The 21935-nt window shown below is 36.0% G+C and overlaps 2 protein-coding genes across 3 annotated transcripts in view; one reads left to right on the top strand and one right to left on the bottom strand.

Moving 5' to 3' along the window:
- ANO3 (anoctamin 3) overlaps positions 1 to 21935 on the top strand; it is a 433470-nt gene that overhangs the window by 360599 nt on the left and 50936 nt on the right. For both annotated transcript variants that reach the window (XM_082476760.1, XM_082476761.1), the window contains exon 14: positions 4371 to 4431. In XM_082476760.1, the coding sequence (XP_082332886.1) occupies positions 4371 to 4431 (61 nt within the window). The remainder of the gene's footprint in view (positions 1 to 4370; positions 4432 to 21935) is intronic.
- On the bottom strand, positions 1065 to 17563 carry MUC15 (mucin 15, cell surface associated). The gene is made up of 4 exons (XM_082476717.1): positions 16740 to 17563; positions 9897 to 10615; positions 7795 to 7944; positions 1065 to 5921 (listed from the first exon to the last, which is right to left on the bottom strand). Exons 2-4 carry the CDS (start codon positions 10576 to 10578, stop codon positions 5761 to 5763), a joined length of 993 nt encoding a protein of 330 aa, XP_082332843.1. The 5' UTR covers positions 10579 to 10615; positions 16740 to 17563; the 3' UTR covers positions 1065 to 5760.

Consider the following 21935-nt stretch of genomic DNA (forward strand, 5'->3'; position numbering starts at 1 on the left):
CCAAGTGTATAGAGTCATTAGATGTAAATACGTGTGTTTTTCCCTCTGCCCATACATTTCAAAGACATATAACAGCCCTAGGGACACCAACAAATCCATATATACATATGTTACTTCTACTTGGACAGTTCTAATAGAACACACTGGCATTATCTGAACACTAAAGCTAAGAATCATATGTGGCAGAGCGATAAAGTGAAGAAACTGTCCAAGGAAACATTAAATCTAGGGGGCCTTTCTCATCTTACAGTATCTACATCCTTCCTTTACTCTGTAGAAATAGTATATATAGGGACAGGTATGACTCAGAAAGAATTCACTTGGTAACTATTATAAGGTAGGTGGAAAAGTTAGCTTGCAGAGGAGAATATTGCCTTATGGAACAAAACAAGAAATAAAACCCACTACGGTGAAATCTTTAATGTGTCTTGTATTTGTTCCTCTGGCTAAGGTAAAATGTAGCTACTTGGTTTACACCTTAAAAATCCGAATTACTCTTCCCTCATTGAATGAAAATAAACATTCTCTTTTAAAATCAGTTTACATAGTTAAACACCTAGAGGTTACTGTATGGGCAGTGTCAGAAATAAGGGAAGAGATTTTTAGCAAAGAAACAAGGCCTCCAATCTAGAATCATCTAGCCGACACCATCACCCAGCGACATCATCTAGGAACTGGTCAATTCCTTATGGAATCAATCACCACTTGTGACAAGTAACAGGAAATTAAATCTGTCATATTTTACTGAAATATGTGTGTGCATGTAATAATTTACTTAATAATTTCAAGGGTGTGTTTCAGAGAAAATGTGGTCCTGTCATATAATAAAAATTATATTTAAGTACATTAACATTTTCTTTGGTGACTGTTTTCACTTTTAATACTTAAAAGTATGGGAATTAAGAAATATTTTCAATTAACTAATTCAGTGATATTTGCATACTCTTTTCAAAGCACCTGACACCAAACTGTCAATTTCCATTATGCTAGGATTTCTCAGTTAAGGTGAAATTATCAGGTACAAGGGTCCTGCATTGTTTTTACACATGATTTTTTAAAATTAATTAATTAATTAATTAATTAATTAATTTATGGCTGCGTTGGGTCTTTGTTTCTGTGCGAGGGCTTTCTCCAGTTGCGGCAAGCGGGGGCCACTCTTCATTGCGGTGCGCGGGCCTCTCACTATCGTGGCCTCTCCTGTTGCGGAGCACAGGCTCCAGACGCGCAGGCTCAGTAGTTGTGGCTCACGGGCCTAGTTGCTCCGCGGCATGTGGGTTCCTCCCAGACCAGGACTCGAACCCGTGTCCCCTGCATTGGCAGGCAGATTCTCAACCACTGCGCCACCAGGGAAGCCCCTACATATGATTTTAAAAATGACTCAACCTTTGAAGTTAGCCTTATTTATAACAGTTATTAGTATCTGGGGTTTTTTCACTTGTTCAACAAACATTTATCCAATACCTAGAGTGAACCTCAGACTGTATACTGATATTAAGGCTACAACAGAATTGGGACAGACCATCTTTCTTCTTTAAGAAATTTCATGGATGAGTCTGCATAAGATTACACATCAGAATCACCTAGAACTTTTGTTAAAAAGCAGATTCCTGGGCCCCACGTCCTGAGATTCAAAATCAGTTGGCCAAGGGCGAGGCTTAGAAATCTGCATGTTAAGAGGCTCCTCAGGTGATTCTGATTTCTAGGACCACATTTAAAAAGCTGTTGCCCTAAATAAGTAATGAGTTGGGGGAGGGGTAAACAAATGAAGTTGCCATGTTTGGTGTACCCTTGCTCCGGTCCAATGGACGTGGATAGTTACACAGATTTTGCTCTGTCGAAGAATTAGGAACTAAGGAACTGAGAGAGGGCTGAACTTCAGCCTAAATTCCAAACCCTGCCTCTCTCCCCCGTAATCGCCTGGCCCGCAGCGTGGAATCTGCCCAAGAGGCACCTTGTTCACCTTAGCCCAGAGGGGCTTGAATGGAGTATAAGTGGCAGTTTCCAGAGGCTTAAGTTATTCTGAACCCATGAAACAATTTTAGAAAGAGATCTGTCAACTACAGTAGAGGAGACATAGAGTTTAAGCTTCCAACCTAATAAGAAATTTATCTCCTTAAACAATATCCACATTTATTGATTTCCAGCCACACTCAGCTCTGCAAGAGAAATCACATGTCAAAGATAGTGGAGAATTTGTGCTAAAACACAGCTTTGTTTGAGGCATAGTTTGCTTCTGTCTTCTTATATCATCCCTATTTACATCAACAATGTTGAATAAAAAGCTTGTCCAGAGGTTCCCTATGCATAAAGGCAAGCTATTTTTCCAATAAAATAATTAACTGCAAATATACATTTGTAGATCAGACAAGCTTTTTTTTTTTTTTTTTTTTTTTGCTTTTAGAAAAGTCTGTTATGTTGCTTTGGGATTTTTCTGATCACTCACGATCTAAGCTTGAGCCATCCACACTGGCGACTCTTATATCAGCACCCTAAAAAACCCATATCATCGGAAGCTATAACCACAGGCTTCTAAGCGCTTTTCTTATCTTCACAGTCTCCCCTGTCATAATACACCCCACATGTAATAGTTTAGTGGGTAAAACAATGATTTTATATTTTTACACTCCTCCTCAGGGCAAGTTCTGAAGACTTCCCTAACTCCCATTCTAGCTTTATCTCCCGCTACATGTATGTAATCTCACATTACATCAATACGGCATGTATACCTCGCCGTGTCTCGTGGATGTGTTTCTGAAAAGCTGATATTTAAATTTACTTAGTTAAAAACGCCTGAAAGATTTGTAAACAAAACTAATAAAAAAAATGAAAAGCTTTTTTAAGGAAAATATTGCATGAGCAATGACAAATTATGTCTGTGCAACACAATTGTTGTTAAGTATTGCTTTTTATGTGTCACTTTTCTAAAAACACGGCTGTTTCTGGAGCAGGGGGGGCCATTATTTCTTGGTGACCTTTACGTCCCCATGTGTGAAGTCTCTGTTCTAACACCCTAAGAGGCTGTTTCCTGCACTAGGCTTGTTTATAAAGGAAAGCAGACAGCTGTTCAGTTGCTTGGCAGCCGCAGGTGTCTCTGTGGGATGCCTTTGTACACAAAAAAGCTGGATTCCCCCGCTGGGTGGAATTTTATCAACTCTGTGAGAGAATTTCTTTGCGGTCCTTTTTCTCTATTGTACATAATATGTACTGATGATTGGTGTGAAAACCAAGTCTTATAACATTTTTTAAAAGCCCAAGCCTTAACAGTCTTAGAAGTTTAGAAGCATCTAGGACATCTTGCACGTATCCACCAACTTTCAAAAGGAGCACATCTTTTGTATAATAAAATTTTCAATAATGCTACATAATAGGAAAATATATCCCACCTTTATCTGTTTTAATATTATTTTACAGCGTGTTCCAGATGTTACAATTAAAATACACATTAATGTTGTTTTAATGCACCCATTGAGCAGCCTCTAGACTGTAGACTGAGCAAAGAGGACATCATTCTACTCCCACTTTCCTTAGAATAATGTTCTTTAGCCCCCAATTGGCCTCTCACTCCTGTGAGGATAATGCCCCTATTTTCTCTTTATGGTATTTAAATGACTGCCAAACATACATTGGCTTCGCTATATTGGTTTAACCTCCCTCACTAAATTATAAATATAGTTAGGGCATTACGCAAATAAAAAGAGGCAAAGGTAAATTGAGTTTATACTTTATTAAAATCAAACAATTCTTACAACCCTGAAAAGTATATTCAATAATGTTGTATAACTGTACATTGTTCTTTATAAAACTTCAGATCATGTCTGATTAAAAAACACTTGGACTATATCCTAAATGTCCAGTGATTTATGAAATTTCTTGATGACCCATGGCACATTCTGAAAGACATCAGAGAGTAGGGATAGCACTGTGATACCTTTCCCTTGGAAGTGCTGGATCACTAATGGAATTCTGCATTTTGCAACTCTCCCAATCCTGGAAGTTTTGCTAACAGGAAGTGCAGCTAAGCGTGCCTTCACTGGAAAGCTAACTTCTTAAACCTCTCTGTGTAGCTTCTATTTGTGGCCCACAAGTACTTCCTCAGGGTACGAGAACCACTTCTAAGCAGAAATGAAGGTAGAGTCAAAGGGGAAAAGAGAAGAGAAGGGGGGAAATGCTGATTCCTCACCTCTCCCCATGAGAAAATCACATGAAAAAGTTGCAGGACCCATGAAAGGATTGCCTATCTTATATTTGCAAACTATAGAATAATGTGATTCCATTGGGAAAGAAAATCAGTAGTACCTAAATGCAAACAGTAATCACTGGATTATTATAACCAAAAGTGTGACTAATACTTTTGTTTGTTTTCCACTAAGGTAACATATCTGTTTGATAATGGAGGGACGGTCTTCTTTGCTATTTTTATGGCAATATGGGGTAAGTATGTTCTTCCATTACTTACTTCCTGGCCCTCGTTTTCTGAGGCTGTTGTTTTGTTTATTCATACCCACCATACACACACACACACACACACACACACACACACACACACGCAAACACACATACCATGTATCAATTCAACAGTAAAATCTCTCGTTTCGTATGCCCTCTTCACACATCCACTGCTTCTTTGGGAATTTAACTCTTGATTTAATCTTCTAATCCCTAAAGCCTCAACCTTCCTATACTGTGGAGTATATTTTTCCTGCCAAAAAGGGCAGTAATTGAAAACAAACTGAAATATACTAGAATCCAAATTAAGCTTCTTGTATTTTCACTTGTGAAAGTGACACTCAGAAAATGTTTTGTTTGCTTAAGGCTTCCATTATATATATTTTTAACCTTATATTTTATGCACTTAGAGATGCAGAATCTATTCCATATATGATTGAGCAATAATGTCTAATACAAAATAAATCCTGTTCCTATCTAACATCTTAAAACTGTAAAAGTTATGTATAGGTATATGTATTGGCTGACTTTTTTCACTAAGTTTCTCACTGAGTTTTTAAAGAACCCAATTAATTGAGGCCTAAAGTAAACCACAGATTGGAATTCCCGATGCCTTGAAGAGAAGTGATTACTTTCCTGGTTAGGGTCAGCTTTCTTACCATAGTCTGTTGAATGCAAAGTCACTGTCAATTTGGCAGCTCAAGGGGCTGACTATGTACCTGCTGATACAGAAAAGTAAAATGTACTAGAATTCAAGCCTCTCACTCCTGTTACTTTAATTTCCCAGGAACAGAATCTGTGCCATACTCTCTTTCTAGCTTTAAGTCAAAATTAAAAAAAAATAAAATCACCCTTCCAATTTTCCTTCAGGAAAATGCCAATCTTGATATATGGTATTATGACTACACAGGGAGCAGTGAACAGTCAATTCACCCCCCCCCACCACAAAAAAGTAAAAATGTAATTTGGGGTCCCTATTTTCATTGAAGGATTTTTTAATTAAATTATCGGGCAGGGCAATCATGGCGAAATCTTTCAGTTTTACCTAATTCCACAAACATTTCCTGCTAAGAAAAAAATAGACCAAAATACAAGTTAAGGTTACTCAATAGATGATTCAGCACAGCGAGAAATGGAAGAAAGGAAACCTTTTGGATGATTTATCCTCTATGTTTCTGCTACTCGTCTCATGCTTTTACAGTTCTCTTTGGCACAGGCCACACGAGAGTGATCTTGCTTCAACTTTTGGATGGTGGATTTGGAAGGCCAGGATATAGTGAACATTTGCCATCTGAAGCCTTTTTCCCCTTAGTTTTATACTGAGGTACGCAGTGGAGGTATGTCAGCCATAGGAATGCCATCCCGTGCATTTTCTCGGCCTGCTGGTGTAGACGAATCATTCGCAGCTGGGTTATAATAACTAGAATTTCCAAAACTCACATCATAAGGTTCCGGTGCATTATCTAATCGCAGAACTAAAAATGCAACAAAAAAATTGCTTTATAGTGACAGTCTGGGAGATGCATGCTCAGGCATCTGCTAGACTGTAGGAATTGTTCTGGATGAGTTAGTTACACTTTTTTATATGGGAGTTTCAGAGATTAGTTTTGAATTTTAAATAAGTACATATTTTGCAAGCCACATTTTTCTTCTAAAACTATGAACAGTTTAACTTCCAAAATTTCACTGCTGGTGGTCCAAAAATAAAGGAACTAAGGGAGAGATCACGACAGAAATATAGCAATACTTTATATAAAGAAGTATTGACATGTCTCATTGACTTTTGAATCTTGTGAATTCAGAGCCTTGTCAACATGTTCAGAATTTTTACTTCTGGTATAAAAATAATTTTTAAAACGTGAAGAGCTTTAATTTTAAAATGTGTCATTATTTTACCAAGTGTCTTAATATCATTATGGGTGAGCAATTGAAGATGGAGATGAAAGAAAACAATTTGTAAAATCTTACGTTTCCTTCTGAGAGATCCAGGTTATTATCCTGATTAATAATATTGGAGATTGTTTTTATTTTCAACAAACAACTAATTATTATTTCTTTTATGTTCTTGAATTCAAAGAAAACTTGGGGCACTAGGTATTTGAATACTAAAGCAGGGACTACTTACTAATTAGACTAGTAATCTAATTATTCAGCTAGGTATTCTCATATCCTACCTATTCCTTAAGCCTTCTGTTTACAAATTGGACCCCCAGGAACCTTAGGAATTTGGGAAAGGTATCTCAAAGCTGAAAGAGTAAAACAGGTGGTGTGATTGAATTATTCCATTATGCCTCAATCACAATATCTTAGATTATATCAAGTTGTTAGACTGAGCTTTTGCATGTGATAACATTTAAAGAAAATATTCTGAAGTTAAAAAAAAAAAAGTTTGGAAAACACTGTTGATTGAAATCCTATCCTTCAGTTTTGAAAAGTGATAGTTTTTATTTTCTATGGATTGCTAGAAGCCCATAAACAGAATTCAGTTAATTTACAATTAATGGATTTGATTTTGAAAATTAACAATATATCAGTAATGTTCCAAACTTATCAAAAATCAACAAGACTTTATCAATGAGACCCAACAGGGGCATTTAACTATTTTTTATGGTAGCAAGAGTCCCTTGTGTAAACCAGAAAACAGATTTTTTTTTTTGTCCGGAAATATTAGAGAAAAAAAGGGTTGAATCAAGCATTTGAAGTGATTTTATTTCTGTCCTAATTACGACTGCATTATTAAGATCAAACTCAGTGCTTTATTCTTAGCAGACACATTTCTCATCCATAGATGTGGTGGGTTTTTTGCATCACATGATTGGGAAATTTCTGAATTAAGGTTTATCTGACTTTATTTACCCAAATATGCAACCCTTTAGCAATTCTGTTTTGGAGACTCATTAAGATAATTAATAGAGGGCTATTGTATACGTGTAAACTTTGCAAGAGCTCCAGATTAGAATAAATCATTGTTCAAATTACTGCTACTAAGAGATCCAACAATGGTGAATAATGGCTCCCCAGTTACTTGCTAACAAAACTGGCCATTTTGTTCTTAATATCATGCCATTATCTTTCAATTATAATGATATGTTTTAGGTTCTGGGATTATTACTTAAAACCAATTGTGATGCGATGAGCAACAGTTCCAAATGGTTTTAAAATTTCACACACAGTTCCATAGTTATTTCGGTTATGTTCTTTGAGAAAGAGAGAATAGATCAGAATAAATCTTTAGTTCGTTTCTGTCATATGAATCTCTAAATCCCTTCTAGATAATGCAGAGAACGTTAGCAACTTCACTTACTTAAAACCACTGTGTACAGGTGAAGTTCTGAAAGTTGTTTTTACCTGGTTCATTTCTGTCGTCATAAAGTCGCCGATGGGAAAATGAGTCTGTTTTCCTTTTTCCACACAGCAAGTAGCCAACAAGACTAAGCAATGAAGCACCCAGAATAGCACCTAAAATGGCCCCAAATACTACTCCTGTATTTCTGTTCTCTAGAGGACAAAGAAAAAATAATTTACAGATAAGAAATAGAAAACAATTATTCAAAGAACAGAAATATATACATGTGGACTTTGTGTAAGCAAAGAATGTTTAACACTTTGTTTAAAATTAGATAATGGATATGTATATACAGAGAAATATATATACATTGTGTGTGTGTGTGTGTTTTATAAAGTACTGAGTTTTGGGGATATATTGGAAAATTTGCTTCCTGATAAAACTGTACTTCAAAATTTGAATATCTTGAAATACTTCTAAGCTTTAGTTTTATAACTGTCTCATTACATATTAACACTAATAGTACTGAAATGCCATGTGTATTCTCTATTAAGATCTAATTTCTATGTTGAATTCTATATTACATTTTTAATCAACTCTGAATCTCTGATGAAATTTAATGATGAGATAAGCTTTGAGTTTGTTTCTATAATAATTGAAAAGTAAAAAGCTAATGGGAGTAAGTAGGTAATAGGAATTGAATCCACAAACCCCAAGTGAAAAGGCATTATGAAGAAAAAGAAATATATCCTGATAGAGGGTATTTCCAAATACAACAAATAGACCAAACAAAGCAGGATGTTTGCAGTGCCTTGCACATTGCGAACAGATGTGTAGGTCTGAGTTAAAGGAGTCCAAAATTTCATTCTATCATCCCCTTTACCAAGCACCTTATTTGAAGACTAAGTCATCAATAAATCACTGAATGCTTCCTGGATTTATACTTAGTGCATTTTATTTTCAGGTTTAAAAAAATTTTGTTGAGAAGCTTATTAATTAGGTAGGCAAGAGGTCTTATAGGGTCTCTAATTCTATATCAGATTCCATTTATACACAAAAAACATGTTGGAAGGTTAACAGCAGCACATTTTTTACCAAGATAAAAGTGAAGCAAAGTTAACTAATTTTTTTTTTGATTAATGAGCAATGGTAGGATTAAGTACTCAGTATTCTCAATATGTATATTAAGTTTAGAAAGACAAAACAGAATAGTTTTTAAAAAAAATCTTTCTGATGGAATATCAGAGCATGTATGAATGGAAAGATATCTTAAAATTATGAAAATATATGTACGTACAATATATTGGTTGCAGTACTATAATAATCCTAGATTTCAGAATTTAAAACTTTTCCTGTACACTAACAACAACTTTCAAATAGGAATTTGTTTATATGATTTGGTGTTTATATCACTAATATAATCTGTAGATAAGTTGTATTGGAAATCAGTGAGTTCATGAGGGGGAAAAGAGGAGTTATTTTTTTTTAATTCAGAAAACAAAAACATGGTTAGACCTGAGAAAATAAAATAGAATGAATTTTCATTAAATGTTAGAGATCTTTTCCACTTTATGTTTTAAAGCTTGACTAATCTCTAAATGAAACGGAAATGTCCCCATTACACAATTTTCTTGTGATACTCAAAGCTGAATTCCATTTTTATGGTGATCAGTAGGTACTGAACTAAAAATTGAGGGTATTCTTCTGTTGAGTTTAAATTTTTAAAATACATATATTTTTATATATTTTTAAAATATATATATTTAAAAATACATATATTTTTAAACTTCAGTTGTATCGTATTCCTAAAAGCCTGTGAAATTTCAGGTAGTCTTTCTGAAATGCAGTAAAAATTGTTACCCAGTATCTCAAAACTGTACCACTACCTCAGTTTCTGTTTCTTTTCAATCTAACCTACTTCTCATTTTGTCCCAGTCTCATCACATTCTCACATTCCCATACAGTAATGACTAGTATATGCTGACTTAAGCCCTAAAATCCCTTCACTGTTCACTATGAATATCATGGTTTCTCCCCCCAAAATGAGAACCACCTGTGCTATTGCAGTCTCCTTTTTTTCTAGTGTGGTACATTTCTTAGGTGTAATGACTTATTTGGAGATTCAGTTTCACACAAAGGGAAAATTAAATCCATTTATATTTACCTTCTTGGGGGTCTGATGTATTTGGAAAGATTTTTGAATTATTGGTGAATTTCAAGGTGGGATATAAAGTTGTTTCTTGATAGGCAGTAAACCCCGCCAAGCTATCTCCAGTCATGGTAGGCCATCCATCTGTTTCCATTACCATGGGGGTCACAGATATGGTGTTTGATCCTGAAGGGAGGTTGCTAACTGTAATGGAACTGTTGTCAGGAGCTTTCATGGTATCACTGACCGAAGACCGAGTGAAGTTTTCGGAAGATACAATAGCTGTAGTATTGGGAGGTGCTGAGACTGGCAGAGGATTTTCATCTGCTACGGATGAGTTCCAAGGCAATTTAGAAACAAAGCTGTGGCTCAAGGGAGGGCTTGGGGAAAGTGTGGGCATGAGTTTCAGACTGGAAGAGTCTGTTGACAAATTATGGTAGAAATCTGTTCCATGGGTTTTATTTGATGGATCCCCAAAAGAGAAGTTACTTGCCTTGGGATGGGAGGTTTCTCTATTTTCTTTATCTGAGGTTGAATTTGCTTCACTTTCCAAAGGAATAGATTGATTTTCCCTTGTTTTTAAGTCTTCTGCAGTGTTTTGTGTTGTGTTTATTTCTCGACCTTCTTCTCCATGGCTTCCAAATAGTAGTAAACTAAACAAAATTGAAATCAACAGAATTTTGGCTGAAGTCAACATTGTAATCTTCTTTGGTATTGGTGTTAATAATGAGAATCTGAAAGAAAGTAATGACCATTTGAATTATTAAATGAAGTATTGAGGTTTTTTTTAAATGGATCTACATTTTTAAAGTGATAAAAAAAATCCAGAGACATAATGCTGACATGATAGTACCATACTCTTTATTCCAAAAGTTTGTTTCCTTTGGATTTTATTAAAACTAGAGTCACTGAGTTCTATTTCACTGAGTTCTACTTTCTATATGGTATTTCTTTCTTTCTTCCTCTAGGGAATGCCATGCAAAATCTTTGTCAAGCCAGACACTACTATTTCATTATTTCAAAGACCATTTAGCTTGGGACAAGTTGAAATACACACACACACACATGCACACACACATACGTATTGTATAATATATGGACTACTAAGTAACTTTTTAAAAATAATGTAATATAGGGCTGCTTTCTTCAACCTATTTTTAAAAAAATGTTCTTTATAAAGATTTAATTTGGAGTATTTATTATGAAAATGATGTTATTGATTATACAGTAAACATACCACTTTAAAGTGAGTTAGTCAGGAACTCCACTTGAAAACATTTTATTAGTTCCTAATTTGAGTTACTTGAATTTGAGGTTAACATCCCTTTTTTCACAGCATGTTTACTTCATGTTACCCTTTTTCCTTTAATCCCAAATAACAGAAAGTCAGAAAGACTTTTAGAATTGGGGATTCTTTCATTGCATTCCCTTATTGTATAAATGAAGAATCTGGTTGTGAGTGTGTGTGGAAAAAGAGTACCTAACTAGATTGTGGCAGAGTTGAAGTTTGAAACCATGGTTCTGACCTCCAATCTGGGCACATCATTCTGCCTGCCTCTTAAGTGTGGAAGCGCCACAATTCATAGATAGGAGGATATGGGGGAAAGGTTCTGAAATTATATTTAAATTGTAATTCTGGTTTCTATCATGAATAACATATGAAAAATAATCATCATATTAAGCAGTTGCTTTATCAATATCATAATCATACTGACTTCACAGTGTTCTGCAGACTAAATGAAATGATTTATGTAGAAGTACTCTAAACAATATCTGGCCTAAAGTAAGCAGTTAGTAAATGTTAACTTCAATTTCTTATTATTAAAATATAATAATATTTCTATAAATGTCTTACAGTTTATAATATCATCTCATTTGAGCCTCACAATGATCCATTGAGACAAAAAGAGTAGCTCACGTTATCCCCATTTTGCAGATGAAGAAACCAAGGTTCAGAGTGGCCAGTAATGGAAGCTAGAAGAAGCAGCACTGAAAGCCAAGTCTACTGACTCCAACCTAATTAGGTGCTAAAATATAAAGTGTTTTTAATTGAAAAAGGTAAAAAAATGTTAGACTATTCCTCTTCAAGCAATAAAGTCTGAGAACTGATTTTATGTTCTTTGAATTGGACCTTAGAGCTTATTTTTCACTAAAAGCCTCCAGGATGACTGAGATAAGAAAAGGAAGGAGGTGCAACTGCTATTATTTATGTCCAACATTAATTGCCATTTCTTAAAAGCTCCCCCAGAAATTTTTACAAATATTTTCAACCTTGATGATTTTTCACTAGGGTCTTAGGAGCCTCTAAATTACTCCCTCTGATTATCGTGTGGTTTTAAGTACCCCTCTCCTTGCTTAATGATTACTTACACAGTGGTACAACTTAGACGTATCTATAATACATCCTGATATAATATTTTTTTCTCCAAAGACTTTTAGCAAGCAGTCTATACCTGTGGATTTCTAAGGTTTAAAAGATATAGTAATTTCCATGCCCTGTGCTTATCACTTAAGAAAGTTCTACTTAAAAAGCAAGCAGGCAGACATACAAGAACATTCATAAGGGCATTATTTATGTGTCTCCAACCTAAACATCCACCAGTAACAGGTTGGATAATAAACTGTTTAATATTTGCACATGAAAAATAAACGAGATGCACAGATGAGTTGCATACGGTAACATGAGTGATTATCACAAATATCATGCAGAGCTTAAAATGCCAGTTGTACTGTATGATTGCATGTTTATAAAGTTCAAAAACTAGAACGTTAAAAGTCAGGAAAGTGGTTACTTGTGGGAAGGAAGGAGACAGTGTTGATTGGGTGGGCATGAAAGGGACTTCTGTGTGCTCCTAATAATCTGTTTCTTCACTTGGTAGGGATTATATAGGTATTTGTATTTGTGATAATTCTGTTTACTTATATTTCGTTCACTTTTCTGTGATAATCAAGAAAATTCATTTAGATCCTAAAAATTGTTAACATAATTGGAAAACATATTACTAGTATGCATCTATTACATCAGATGCTTTGCATGTTTTCTCATTTAATTCTTAACAAAAACAATCAAACAATAAGGAAGGGATTATTAATCCTATTTTACAGATAATTAAATGGGACATAAAAAATGTAAATAATGTATTCAAGGACACATAGCTAGTGGCTGTAAGATAGGGTTAGGATTCAGACCTTGGCATTAAAAGCTAGTAATCACTCATCTATGTAACAAAAGTTACAAAGGAGTATAGAATTTGGTAATCAGCTGGTTTTTAGAACTCTTCCCACAAATGTTTTCTTAGCACAGAATAATAAAGAATAATGAAATCCTCCAAATTTTATTTTAACCAGAGCAGGTGATAATCCCACATTTTCAAACACTAGAAAAATAGTGACTTCTCCCTTAAGTGCCTCTTAAACATACTAAGTACACTTTTATCCTAATTTAAGAAAATCCCAACAATTGTCTCCATGGTTTCTAGATAAACACTTTTACCATGTAATTTACAGATTAACATTAACAACACAGGAATGATTATCCCCAGGACCTGAAGTTCACCAATATTTCATTACACTGTTGCTTCACCTAGCACATTTAAAATACAATTCAATTTAGTTTAAAAATTCGTACATGGACCTTTTCAGAAACAGCTCTTTCCTGTGAACTCTGTCAGTTTCATAGCAAACGTTATAACCTTTTTCATTGTCTACTGCCAGTGATCTGATTTGTTTATGCATTGTACTTGGCCACCTGTCTTATTGTTAGGCAGTTTGATTGCTTTCCCTAAACCTAGGCTTTCTGGTTATTTTCTCTTCCTAAAGAAGTGGTTACCAGAGGGGAGCAAAAAACAACCCTTAGCTTTTCATCTAATTTTCTCATAGTGTCACATGAGGAACGTGGCATAGAGCTTTTGCTCCCTTCCAGTAATGAGAATCCACATACCAAGAGTCAACAAAGTGAGTTTTGTTGTTCCTGTTTCACTTTGCTTGTAACATGGAACCACCAAGGGGAGCTTGCTACCCTTTACCCAGCTTTTGATTGTAACTTGAAAACCTAAGGTATCAACACCCCCAATGAGCCAAGCATTCTGTTACTGCCTATAATTCATTTCCAGGGAAAAGAGAGAAAGGGAAGAGTGGGATAAGACAGTATGTTGTGAAGGCTATTTGCCATTTATTCCAAAATTAAAACAGTTGTGGGAAAGGCTTTTGTGAATATTGATTCGTTCCTGTTGTCCTAGCTTGGCAGCTGGGGACAACTTTGCTTCTGCTCTCTGGCTTCTAAGAGAACAAGGTTATACCTCTTACTAAGGTCCATTCATCTTAAAGGGACAGAAGCAGCCAGGAATTGAAGCCATCAGCTATTCAGAACCCCGGCCCTGGATTTTTGCTGGGGCAAGAACTAGGCAATTTTGGTTAAGTTTGACCCCATTCTGAATTGAACCAAGCACATTATAAGCAGGGAAGGTTAATGGAAGTGGTACAGAAGCTCCAGAGGACAATAAAAGTACTCTGTATTCTTTATCTTTACCCTTTTCTTGCAGCCTCTTTCCATCTCTAGAGTTGAGACATGTAAACTGTGTGGTATATTTGTGTGTAAAGCTATGCTGGGTGATGGATGGCATGCTTCTGTGTTCCCAAGTTCATCAGTCAACCAGGTGCACAGTAGAGACAGAGAGAATGTGGGGATGAAAGAAAGTGAAATTGGAGAGAGAGAGAGAGAGAACCAGGAGGACGAGGCAGCATCATTTCTTCTGTTCTTTGCCCCTTCTTGCCCCTAGGTGGAAATTCCTAAGAGGACTTTTCAGGATGTAACCTAGGAACAGAGATAAACTCATTACAAACTTGAAAAACTTCTAAGATGAGAATTATTATAAAGGGAACAGAAAGAGAGAGGAGGATTTCCATCCAATTTGTGATACCTGAAACAAAGATTCTAAATCTTTCTGTATATATTGAAATGTTTTTATTGTTTCTAATGTTCAGTAACTTTTAAAACATACTTTCAGAGAGTGTGAGTTTCACTGTTTTTTTTAAAAAAATAATTCGTTTATACAAAGAAAATGAAAACTATTTTCTCCCCTGTCTTTGGTGTTGGCACTAAAAAGTGGTTTCACATTACTACTTTTGTATAGAGGGCTTCAGGAGGTGGTGAGAGGGAAAAAAACAAAAAAACCCAAAAACCTGTGGCCATTAAGGAAAGAAAATCCACACTTACTGTGCATAAAATTGTTCCTCCTTAAGTTCGTAAAGTTATTATTCTGCCCAGCCGTCCTGTTGTAACCAAGTCATACCCATTTTATACCAAGCTTTAAAAATAAGGAGGTACCCTGGTTTCTATCAGGTAATCAACCCGTGCAAGGGAAAAGAAATGCTAGTCATTCTAAACTAAATCAAAATCAGAAATGTTAAATAAAAACATTACTTTAGCTGCACTGAGGGGATAATATAAAAACATGTTTCTGTAGTGAAATAACTAAAGAGTATATTCTGTACTACTTCTCTCTCAGTTGCCTGTGATCATTCTTCTTATAGGTTTCTGGCTAAAAATTAAGACAGATGAGTTTTGTTTGTCTTTGTCATAAGAAACTCAGTCTGACGTGTAGCCAATATCCCAGGCAGAGCTTGAGTGTTACACTGAGCGGACTTTCCAATCTTGGACAGTATTTTGCTGTCCCTAGATGAAAGAACCACAGTAAATGAAGACATAGGAATTATGCTTCTCGAAATGCCTCTTTTATAAGAGGGTTTTGAAAGGGTGTGAAGACTTAACTAGTCAGAAGGTAGGATTATACCTGAGGACCCACATCATTTCACTTTATTTGAGTTTAAAAGAAAGAAACAAAAGGAAAAACATGACTTTCTTTCAGGAAATAATAAATTTCAAAAGTTTGTAATCATTTTAATTAAAAGACTGAGGAATGCATAAGCCCAGGAAAATAGATACCATGTCATACTCCCTGCTAACTTGGGCATTCTCAGTCATAAACTTCAATACTGAAATAATTAGGTGGAAGAGTGTTAAGCTTAGAAAGATTGTGTCTCCAAAATAAATATTCTGGACCCAAATTTCCGAACATGGGGTTTTCAGCCTTCTCTCGTGTTTCACTATCTGTAGAAGCAGCCTCTATGGACTGATTAGAAAGTGTTAAACAGTAAATCAGCATCCCTTTAATAAGAGAAGCCTTACACAGAACAAACTGAAAATAAATTTAAGAAACTTATCCACATCTTTGATCCATGGGATGTCTTTTGCAGCGACTGTCTTAGCCTTTTAGATTTCCATTGAGTGCTATACGTGTACACATACCATGCTAAGTAAAATAATACATAGACATCACTTTGCCAATTTTTAATTAAGAAAATCTTTGGGAAAGATATATAGAAGGTTAATAATTCATTGCATTAGCAGACTGTTTTTCAAAAGCTACCGTATTCTAATACTTTAGCAAGAACCTTTGAACCAAATGCATATTTTAAATCTAAATATTCATTTAGATTCATGTAGCCACTTCCACTTTAAACATTTTGAAACTTACTAAGATCTGACTTAAGAAAACTCTCTCTTGTAGTCACTTAGGTTTCAAGCAAGGTTTTTATTTAACTCTTCAGCTGGTTTCATCATCTAGCAAATTTGGCAATAATTCTAAAAGTTAACTCACTTAGCACAGATGCTCGTTTGGAAGGTAATTACTTAATGAAACAACTGCCTGTCTTTACAAGGGTCTCTGTAGGTACTTGCCAGGCTGTTCTGCCAAAAGTTCAACTTGCTTTGATTCTATTTGGTAAATAAGTAAGAGAAAGAGCGAGAGAGCGAGGGATGAGGGACTAGGGATCCTATGTAATCCAGCACACACTTACCTTCAGGTCTAGGAGGTGTTTACAGACAAGAACTGAAGTATCACAGCTGTTCTGGCTGGAAGGAGCCTGCCTTGCATTAGAGAAAGCAGATGGGTTAGGTGTGCTGATGTCCCACTGAGCAGGAGGGTGCCAGAGAATCAAAATTAGGTGGGGCTGGTCGTATCTTGCTTGTGTAATAGAGCACCCAAGAACCTGACTGACCTGCTTCTCAGCTGTCAGCATGACGATATCACCTCATTCAGGCCTTTCAAAAAGAAAAGAAAAAAAAAAGCCCAACCCTCCAGTTTTCATAGGTTGGTTGCTTTGACTTTTGGGACAGGCTAGTTCTCTTAAGTGCTGGCAAACAAAGGACATACATTTCTTGCCCTAAATGAAAAAAAGAAAAAAAAAAAAGGACAAAGACTTTGGTAATGGTCCCTGCTCTATCAGGAATTTCTGACACATGCTGGGTTCCCCCTTTGCAGGTGAGGAAACCAAAATGAGTCAGCCCTGCACCTGTCGCTCAGGTGCCAGCCACATGCTGTCCTCCTAACACATAAACAAATCTTTCTTTCCTGTGGTGGGGATGCCCTATTTGTGTACTTAATACCTGAATGGAGAAAGTGGTGTCTGCAGTGCACTGAAACTGGATTTATAGAAAGGCACAGTTAACACCAAGTGGATTAATGTGCATCGGATCCTTGAGAAAGCTGAGAAATATTAAGTTAGAAATCATCACCAGGACTTCCGGAAGTTTGCGGAGTAACTGGAGTCTGGCTGAGAATGGCCACGTGATCCCGAGTAATCCCGGGAGCCTGCTCAATTAAATAGTTTCCATCCTGTGTTTTCTTTGCTTTTCCTCTCAATTTAGAAGCCGGAGAGTTTCAGAAGAGCCTGAGTAATGCTTGATTAAATACTAGAGTTGAATAACAACCTGGCATACTTCCTTCACTTCCTTTCACTGCTTATGAAAGGGAGAAGAGTGAAACTGCACTTTCTGGGAGATTCTGCACATCAATATTTGGGGACTGGCGCCAAGGTCTGTTCAGCTCAGTACGCCTGAGGTTCATGCTTAGTTTCTGTTGCGCAAGGAGATAGGTTTCCAACTGCTGAGAGAGAAAATGAAACTTTAGCTAAGGTTCAGGAGCCTCAAATTGCATGCAAAGAATCTGCCCAGTTAATTGGCCCCAAGAAAGAACAAGGTAATCCTATAGTTTCAAACTTTCTGAAGCCCAAAGGCCCTTCAGAGTTTGATTAGAAATTAAGCCAAACCCTAGAAAATATTCACTCAAAAGATATTTAAGCTGTATCTGCACTAGTATGAAGAAAAGCAAGTTCAGTTTAATCAAATAACTGTTTACTGAACAATAACTTAATAAAAATCAATTGGTTATTTTCAGATTAGCTAGTTACTAGGAAAAAATCCAACTGAATAAATATTTTATGTCTGTACTTAGAGAAATGAACATGACTTAGCAGGATTGGGTGTACCATACCCTGAGGGATTTTCCCAGACATGTGTGTGAATATCATTACCACTTTCTTCTTAAGCATAGTAATTATGGCCTATACCAGGCAAGGAAATTACAAAGCACTTTTGCTACAACTCTGCTTTCACTGCCACAAGAGTCAAAGTTCATCTCCAATGACCCTCTTTTCTGAAGACCCTAGGTGTGGCCTCAGAATCCTTTTCATTACTGCCCTCCTGACAACCTTAACCAATTGATTAGAACTGACCCTAGAGATACACCTTCTTTACCTTTCCTGTCATGAGCACATCTGGAAGTAAAGTTGTAAAATGAAAACTATGCATAAATTTAATGCCTCACTTATTACTTAGCTCACTTAGTTGTGATCAGACACCTTTATGGAAGCACCTGAGTTGGAGTTAAAAAGTAATTTCTTGCCAAACAAACAAGTCTTGCCGAGATACATTTCCAGGTATATACCATGATACCATGTTCTGGGTAAGACCAATCCCATTTTGGACCTTGTTTCTCCAGAGGAACTCAACAATAACTGATAATCACCTGACAACTTCATCAGCCGAGCCAGCTGAGATGACACATTATGCAACGGTTACATAATTTTTGTTGTACTTACCTTCTATGGAGGCTTTCATCTGGAACCCTCCAATTGCTTTACACCCATTAATTAAACCTCACAATACATAGTGGAAGAAGAACTACTGCCTCTTTGCCTGAAATGGTGGAACCACTCACCAGTGGAGTTTCCAGAACATGAAGTCACATTATTGTCTCTGATGGATCTGAAAACAGAACCAGAATGTAGCTTGGCACCATGCCTCAGATAAAACTGAAATATTGTTCTGGATCCAAAATGGTATCTTATTTTACAAATCCTATAACACCATTTTGGATCCAGAACAATGTTTCGGTTTTACCTGAGGCATGGTCCCAAGCTACATTCTGGTTTTGTTTTCAGGTCCATCAGTGACAATAATGTGACTTCATTAATCGAAGCCTCGAAGAGCTAGAGAGTTGAGGGTATATGCAAGTGAGTCAGTATAATGATTGATCAATAGGATACATAGAGAAGAAAGTGAGGGCACAAGGGTGGGAAAGGACAGTGAAAATGTGATGGGGAGAATGGATTGAAAATCTGGGTCAAAAGTTAATGGATTGAAAACATCTGGGCCAAGGGATTACTGGAATTGGAGTTTATAGGGAGTGAGCTACAAGGATGGAGGTGATAATTGGAGATTATGGAGGGTTTGGAGTCATTGATCAAAATTATGCCATGGGAGGACCAGGCATAAGGTAGAGTAGGAGAAAACAGCTCTGAAGATAAACATCAAAGAACTGAGAAGCCAAGATACTAGAAATATTATCTGTGTATGTTGTAATTTCAAAAATTTATTTTGGGAGTCATGTTGATAAGAGTTACCCTCAGCCAAGAGTTGAAAAACCTTTAGAGAATTTGAGGAAGTGTTCCAAAGGAGTGGTAAATGACTTCCACAAAGAGAGACAGTAGGAAGTATGGATTGATAATATGAGACTCAAATCTGTGACTCTTTAAGGAGAAGGGAGAGAAAAAGCCTTGAAGCAGCAATGAGGAACAAGAAATTCACCACCTCATCTTCGACACAAATAGCCATCACCTGAGATTGTCACATAGAAAGTGAGGTTTCAGGAGTGTCCCAGGTTTCAGTTCAGCAAGGAGGTGAGGGAACATTAAAGACTTTGCTATTGATGACTTTGAATAAGAGGGCCTAGTTGAAAGCATCTCAGATAGTTGGGAAGGAGTGGGAGAGGATCACAAAGGCAATTCCCATTTCCCTAGAACTAGAGGATCAAAATCTGAGTAAGGAATGATCTGGAAATTCTGGTCTTCTTGAAGTAACTGATAGGTACGCAGTTAAGGGGCAGAATGAATTAGTCCTGAGGGACCCACTTGTGAGTGATGACATAGGGAAAGGTGTGTGTGTAGGATATGGGGATGGGGGCATCTTGCCAAGATGGAGAGTTCTGGGCTCCCTCTAGACTCCTGCTGATAGACGAGTTCTGAAGGGAAGCCTCTTATTGCTGGCACCTAAAACAATTTCCAACCCTGCAGTAGCTGACTGCTGGGAAATGATATTGCTCTCTTTAACAAGTACATGATATTCCATTGTGTGGAAGTACCGCACAACTGATTCATTCCTGCATGATGGAGTATTCTGTTATACAAGTTTGCATCTTTTAGAACCCTGATTTCATTACAGAGTCTAACCTCATTAGATGGCTATTGCCCAGTTTATCAACTATGTAATCTATTTTGATATGAACTTAATTAAATGAAGTTACAACTATGTTTAAATACAATAAAATGGCAAAACTGGAAGACTGATAATATTAGAACTTATTTTGCCACCTTTAGGAAAAGATCCAAGTGATTTATTAACACTTTCTAAAAAAAAAAAAATCAAGGTGAGTAATTAGATAATCCTGTTATTTCTAATTTTTTTTTTTTTCTGGATCTAAAGTTAGAATAACTAAGTAATAACCTTGTAGCAACAGAGTTTATTTGCTGAGTGCTCTCAGCACTGAGCCATGACCTGGAGAGGGTCGGAGTGAGGAGAGAAGGAGATGCCTAGGCTAGGTCTGTACACTCTGAAGAAGAATCTAGATTGGTTCCTTGGCTCAAAAGCAGGGGCAGAAGAAAAATCAAACGTATTCATGACCTGAAGGGGATTTTGGCATTAAGTTCATGGGCAGAAAATAACAATAAGTGGTTTTCTCATCCGTTTAGAGGACTATAAACAACATAAACATTTTGTAGAGAACAATGAAAACACATTGGGTTTAACTAAGCTGACAGTTCTAGAAGCTCTTAGCTACAGAAAAGGGAAGACATTTTTGTGTTGTATCAGGAGAGAATCCTTATTTGTTTTTTAATGGCATTTGCAATCAAAACATTTATTGTAATCTACATTAAAATTCCAATATCCTTCTTTTACAGAAAAAGACTTTCGAAGAGTATGAATGCATTTTATACAAGGTTGAAGAACTTTTTAACGATGGGCTGATCAAAAGGGGGTGAAATGCCTTTTCCGTAATACATTTTTAATTGATGTAGTATTAAAGTATAAAAATCACGTGGCCAAGCATTTTTTCTTTTCTTTATAAACAATATAATTATATTAACTTAAGAAAGTTAGTTTTTATCATTTCTCAATAACAATTAAGTTCAAACATTGAAAAAGAGAATCCTTATCAAGATACACCTAGGGTTTTTGTAAATCCCCTCTTTGAATGAATACTTTAAAGTTTAAACCAGTACAGTACAATCATTTCTTGCACATGGAGCTGTTGTGAGGATTTCATGAGTAAATATGTGAAAAACATTTAGTAGGATGTCTGGCACATATGTGTCTGATGCATGATAGCTATTCATTGGAAGGAAATACACAATTTTGGAATCTCTCTTCAAGAAAAGAATACAAAATTATGAATATAAAGAGATACGAAAGTAAGTGGAACAATCAAAAATTTACAAACTTTAGAAAGCTTCAAATACTACATAAAATCAAAATCCAGAAAAATAACAGTATTTTAATAACTAGATGCCTGACACATCTCTGTAGTGCTTTTTGTCTTATACTTTTATCCATATTTTTTATTATCTCTGCATATGATGTTTAAAAAAATATTTCATAGAAAGAATAGAGAACTAATTCAGTCTTTCCTCTTCCTCTAGCACAGTTAACTGAAAATT

The sequence above is a fragment of the Balaenoptera physalus genome (assembly GCF_965194825.1).
Source record: "Balaenoptera physalus genome assembly, chromosome: 10".
NCBI classification, from domain to species: Eukaryota; Metazoa; Chordata; class Mammalia; order Artiodactyla; family Balaenopteridae; genus Balaenoptera; species Balaenoptera physalus.